Source organism: Chaetodon auriga, chromosome 12 (genome assembly GCF_051107435.1).
Source record: "Chaetodon auriga isolate fChaAug3 chromosome 12, fChaAug3.hap1, whole genome shotgun sequence".
Classification (NCBI taxonomy): Eukaryota; Metazoa; Chordata; class Actinopteri; order Chaetodontiformes; family Chaetodontidae; genus Chaetodon; species Chaetodon auriga.
In genome coordinates, this window is record NC_135085.1 from 26,063,145 (window position 1) to 26,069,232 (window position 6,088).

At 42.2% G+C, this 6,088-nt stretch overlaps 1 protein-coding gene across 2 annotated transcripts; it reads left to right on the forward strand.

Annotated features, from left to right (window-relative positions):
- The first annotated feature begins 260 nt into the window (after positions 1–260).
- On the forward strand, positions 261–4,590 carry trdc (T-cell receptor delta constant). 2 transcript variants are annotated; one of them, XM_076745683.1, is made up of 6 exons: positions 261–425; positions 546–742; positions 2,608–2,874; positions 3,221–3,358; positions 3,727–3,753; positions 3,909–4,590. In XM_076745683.1, exons 2-6 carry the CDS (start codon positions 676–678, stop codon positions 4,013–4,015), a joined length of 606 nt encoding a protein of 201 aa, XP_076601798.1. In that variant the 5' UTR covers positions 261–425; positions 546–675; the 3' UTR covers positions 4,016–4,590. The 2 variants fall into 2 exon arrangements, with proteins under 2 accessions (XP_076601798.1, XP_076601799.1); XM_076745684.1 differs by having other exon boundaries at positions 549–742.
- Positions 4,591–6,088: the final 1,498 nt, after the last annotated feature.

The window sequence follows — 6,088 nt, forward strand, 5'->3', positions numbered from 1 at the left end:
TCATGAAATAAGTTTCTTCATGCAGTGACGTTAAATCTGCTCTTTTTAACAGGTTCATGTCGTGGAGGCGACGTGTTGCCATCACAGGCAAAGTGTTTTTTTGTTTTGAGACAAAAGTTTCTCATTTCATCAAAGAAACGCGAAAAGAAACCAAAGGACAGCATGAGACAGAGCAGGGTGAGTCAGGAAAGACGTCCGTTGGATTGGGATATTTGCTGGAATGTGAACTCTGAGCAGCACTTTGTCGTCAGCAGCTGTGGGAGGTTTTTGTACGAGGTTTTCTCACAGTGATGGGGTGGTACCCACAGTGACTGAACATCCACACACAGCTGAACAAAAACCTCCCGTCTCCTCTAAACTGTCTGTTCTCGCTCAGCAAACGTCCAGAATCCACTAATGAAGGATCAGACTCACCTGTGCTTCAGGTGAGTCCTCAGCTGCTTCTTTTCTGCCTGGAATCCGTCACATTTCTTCACTTTGCTGAGCTTCGTGTCGGTGCTGCGCTGCTGTCTGTGCTGCTAAACGTTGAATTTTCTTTCATTCAGCAGATAAACACACGGCTGAGGATGTCTGAGAGTGTTCGTCTGTGTTTTATGGTTCAGAGAGCGTCGACCTGAAGTGGATTTAACATTTCTGAGCTTCTCTGAGGAGGACGAGCAGCTCGGAGGTTTTTGTATGAGGCTGAATCACTGTGATGCTTTAGTGTTTGGGAAAGCCATCCAGCTCACGGTTCACCCTAAAGGTAAGAAAACACACTTTTTCCTTGTTAACATCAGCAGGATTGATCGTGTTTTCAGGGTCTGAGTGGTTTTGGATTTCTGTTAAAGCTTAAAGTTAAAGGATCAGTTATTGATACAGCGAGCTGCTGTGAGACAGCTGCAGACGTCCTGAAAGACATCAGTGAGACGTACAAAATGTGGATTTGAGACAAACCGACTGGACGTCCCGGAGCGTTTTCTGTCGTGATCAGGTACCTGCAGCCGTTCAGGTCCTGCTCACTGTCTAACCTGCTGTAACACTGCGAATGATGACGAACAATAATGAAAAATCTTCATCTTCAAATCCGCCAAAAATCCTGAAGCAGCGTTTTTAAAATGTGCAGACTTGTTTCTCTTGTTATGTTTTGTCTGCAGAAAAAGTGCGATTCAGAGTTTTAAAAATAACTGTAAGAAATAATGAACATTTTGAAAAATCAAACTCCAGGTGTTTCTTCTGAAAATGACAAAGCCTGAAGTGATCACAGGTGGAGCGTTCAAAGGCTTCAAGGGAAAATCTGTCGAAACTCAGATATTTAAGTTCAGAGTGACTTACTGAGTCCTGACATGTTTTCTAAAGAAGTTCAGTTTTGTTGTCTCAGATGTGTTCGTGATGTGTTCAGACTGATCGTTCTAATACTGAGGATGAATATTGACATCGAGTCATAAAAAGTTAATTTAATCCAACTACAAACAAGAAAACAACTGAAAGCGAAAAGCTAAAACGATGATGTCCTCGATGAACTGAAGGCAGAACAGCAGCTGGACGGCCCGAAAAAGTCTCTAAATATTTTACTGAAATGTGATGAATGAAATGTTTAAATCGTCCAAATATTTGAAGATGTGAGTTCTTGTTACATTTCTCTCAAAATTCAGACTGACAACAATAATCATGATGATAGTATGAAATAATGAAATGCACATCAAAGTATTTTTATATGTAAAAAAAAAAAAGAGTTAAGAGTTAAAAAGCATTAAAGAAAAAGTATTAAATTCAGTGAAGACCAAACTGGAGAAAAGTCCTGAAAAGTTGCTGAAGGTTTTAAAGATTTAAGTGGTTTTAAATACTTTGAAAAATCAAATATATGAGCTCTTAAAGTTCATTGAAAACTACAGTAATTATGATTAATGCTAAAGTGAATTTGCATGTTTCTTTTGTCTGCGAGGAAATCGACTGACTAATAAATGTATTAACACTCCTACTTGTAATAAATAGTACGTTACCGACTGCACAAGAAAAAATGCAAAAATGAAAGCGTCGTAGAGAATTTGTCCATCAAATGTACGAAAAATACGAGAACTGGAATTATAAAACAGTATCGTCTGCATATAGACGAACTTCTGAAAAGTTAAATCCTGACTGACAGCAAAGAATCTGGATGAATTTGGAGGTTCGATGATTCTTATTGTCTAAACTACGTTGTATTAAAGAAATAATTCACCATTGAACCCGTATTGATTTAAAGTCTTTAACGCGTCTGTTGCACTGCTCATTCTGATAAATCTACAACAGCTGTTGCTAATAAAGTTTATTGTTATTAATCGCACAATGAAGCTTCACATAAAAACAACTCGAGGAAACAATTTAAAACGGACGCAGATGAAAAAGCAGCAAAGTTAAAATAGTGAAGAAATGTTAAATCCGGGTATGGAACCTGGTTTTCATCTGTTTTTAGTTTCCATCGTGACTGAGCTCTTTAAAAGTCACAGAAACACAGAATGTGGTCTTCATAAAATCCATTAGTCTCCTGCTTCAGACTGAACTGTTTGTGTTCAAAGACGACGGATTTAGATTCTTTAAAAATCAGCTGCAGAGCACAGATGGATGTTTTCATCCGTCTCTTTGTCCCAGATTCGTCCCCCGTGGAACCGACCCTGTCCATCCTGAGCGCTCTGCAGCCTGAGGGGGCGCCGCCGGACACGCTGGGCGATGAGGTCTGTCTGGCCGCCGGTTTCCGTCCGAAGGGAGGCAAGATGGTTCTGAATGTGAAGGATCGTCAGGTCAACGAGAGCACCGACAGCGCCGTTCTGTCCCGGACGGAGAAAGCCTACTTCTACGTCGGATTCATCGATGAGACCATCTACTCCTGTGAGCTGGAGAACACCGTGGCCAAAAACGGTAAGAAGAATCCCAGGATAGCTCAGAGATGAAACTCAGATCTGCTTCAGCCTTCAGCGTTTGATATTTACAGTGTCCAGTTTTCCTTTTCCAAATCATCTCGTTTACAGCCTGAATAAAAACAGACATCCTGATCGAGTTCTGAAGAAAAATCCATGTTTTATGTGAACATGTGAACACGTGACGTGCTGCTGAAATGTGATGAATTCACGTGTTTTATTGAATTCTGATTGATTGATTGATTGATTACTGATCGATTCTGCCCGTTCATCCAGGCCGTAGAAGACGCTGAATGAAGAAATATTAATGTTTTGTGACCGATGTGTTTTCTGTTCTCACCATGCAGTCGACAAGTGCAGCAGCCTTCATCCAGGTGAGTCGTCAGACACAACTGAGCGTCCTGCTGCACACAATCAAACATCAGCACGAGGCGAGACCGTCTACCCCTGTCAGCTGAACAACACCGTGGCCAACAACGACAATGGTGAGAAGAATCCCAGGATAGTTCAGAGATGAAACTCAGATGTGCTTCAGCCTTCAGCGTTTGATATTTACAGTGTCCAGTTTTCCTTTTCCAAATCATCTCGTTTACAGCGTGAATAAAAACAGACACCCTGATCGAGTTCTGAAGAGAAGCACAAAATCCATGTTTTATGTGAACATGTGAACTCTGAACATGTGACGTGCTGCTGAAATGTGATGAATCCACGTGTTCTTTTGAGTTCTGATTGATCGATTGATCGATTGATTGATTACTGATCAATTCTGCCCGTTCATCCAGGCCGTAGAAGACGCTGAATGAAGAAATATTAATGTTTTGTGACCGATGTGTTTTCTGTTCTCACCATGCAGTCGACAAGTGCAGCAGCCTTCATCCAGGTGAGTCGTCAGACACACCTGAGCGCCCTGCAGCACGCCGTCAAACAGCAGCGCGAGGCGTTCAGGTGTTCCTGCCTGTTTCAGGCTTCAGCTCCTTTCTTTCATCCAGCTGCTCGCGCTGAGCAGAAGCTGAACTCTTCGTCTCTCCTGTGCAGAGAAAGCAAAGCTGAACTTCTTCCTGCTGCTGATGAACGGAGCGAGAGTGGTCTTCTTCAAAACTCTGGCCTTCAGCACCATCTTCACCATCAGAGCTGTGCTCTAACACTGAGACCAGGCCGGCTCCTCCTCCTCTTCCTCCTCTTCCTCCTCCTCCTCCATCCTTCAGAGGGAAGCAGTGGAGCTGTGGACCGATGATGGATGGATCGATGATGGATGGATCGATGATGGATGGATCGATGATGGATGGCGTGAGGCCTGAACTGTCACTGCGCTCGCTGTCTCTGTCTTTACGTTTGATCACAGTTGGCCTTCAAACGCTGCAGATATTATTCATCATAAACATCAACCTGCAGATTTTCTCTTTTTATTGATCACGTTTCTTTGGTCATGTGATCTCTTCGCTATAAAATGCTTTGATCTGCATTTCTTTGTATGAACCACAAACAAAGTTTCTTATTGTTATTCTTAATGTTAAGAAATACGCTCTGAATCCAAAGATGATGCTGAAACATAAAGAAAAGTAAAAAAGAACGAAACCAGGAAATAAACCAAAGATTTTTATTGACGTTTGAGAAAAACGCTTGAAAAAAACAAACTCAAACACGCTCTGCAGGTCTTCATCTTCGATCAGTTTCGTGTCCCCTGGTTGAAAATGTTGTCTGTTTTATTTCTAATAAAGTTTTCAGCTGCTGTACTTCAGGTTTTCATGTCTTCATGTGTACAATGAATCAGTGAATCAGTTCTAGATTGAAGTTACCTGTCTGTACGCCCCGTGTGTGTGTGTGTGTGTGTGTGTGTGTGTGTGTGTGTGTGTGTGTGTGTGTGTGTGTGTGTGTGTGCGCAGCAGCTTCATCGGTTGAAACCACATGTCAACAGAAGCTGAAACCGTCTCAACAGTCAGAGCTGACTGCAGATAAAGATCAGACAGGAAACAGACAGCGGCTTCGTTTCGCTGCAGCAGAAACTCTTCAGCTCTGCTTTTCACAGACGGACTCTCAAACTCTTTACTGTGAAACACATTCAGAAACACTGACATCAACACATGAATGGAAAAGCTGATTCAAGGCTGGACGTTATGAAGCTTTTTCATCTTTAAGCCTCGTGAAGTTCAGCCGCCTCAGTCCTGCTTTCTGTCGTGATGCTGGTCTCATTTCGGGTTTTTAAGTTTCTAGTTTTGTAATTCAGAGAATGCAGGAAGGGTGGAGCCATTTCTACGTCAGTCAGCTCACATCCATCATGATGCAACACATGAATCTACCAGTTATTAAGGTTTTCTGTGAAATTTAGGATTTCAGCAGTGAAATGTCCAAAAAGCAGATTTGTGAATTCATCAGATGTTGAGAAGAGAAAAAAAAAACGTGAGAATATGATTCCGTTTGATCTTCATCTCATTTAGTTTAAAACTCCTTTTCACTGTCATCATCACGAGGCAGGACAAACAGAAAAAAAACAAGCGTCATCAAATCAAACAGATCCAGCGAAGAGATGCTGCCATGTGGTGGACGACAGCGTGAATGAATGAATGTTTTCACTCGCTCATTCACTCAAACATCAGCCCAAACCTCTGCTGTGGAAACAGCGCTCTCGCCTCATTGGTCTATTTGTTTCGGAGGATTTTGGCCTTCAGACTTAATGACTCGTGAATTTGGACTTTGAATCTGACCTCTGGACAGTTTTTACCACAAAGCCGCAGCAGCTGAGACAGAAGCTGTTTGACACCTTTAACTCTGTGAAGTTAATACAAGCCATTAAAGTCTCACACACACGTTAGCTTACATGCTAACTGTGATGAAACCCATTCAGTCAGATGCTGTCGTCTCCACGTTGATTGGCTGGTCAGCAAAGTCCAGATTAACCACAGAACAGAGCAGAGAAGCACATCAGTGAGCTACACACACGTTCCTGCTGCCACACACACTGAAAATCGTCCCAACAAAATTAAAAAAATAAAAATAAAACAAAAGTTAAACTTTGCGTTTGTAAAGATTTCTGTCTTCAGTTGGAATGAATGGTCCACAAACAGGAAGTGAGACAGCAGCTGAGAGACGGACAAACGGACCGAACGTGAGATTTGACGACAGCGATGCTTCAAGGTCGGACGTGAGTTTTTTTTACGTCATGCTTCTGTCGAGAGTAATGATCTTGACAACACGTGAACGGAAACAGCATCATCTGC

Excerpts from the sequence above, each read along its gene's own strand:
- trdc (XM_076745683.1), top strand. The coding sequence starts at position 676 with ATGAGGCTGAATCACTGTGATGCTTTAGTGTTTGGGAAAGCCATCCAG. Across the intron at positions 2,875-3,220 it reads GAACACCGTGGCCAAAAACG|TCGACAAGTGCAGCAGCCTT; the intron begins GTAAGAAGAATC and ends CTCACCATGCAG. Across the intron at positions 3,359-3,726 it reads CGTGGCCAACAACGACAATG|TCGACAAGTGCAGCAGCCTT; the intron begins GTGAGAAGAATC and ends CTCACCATGCAG.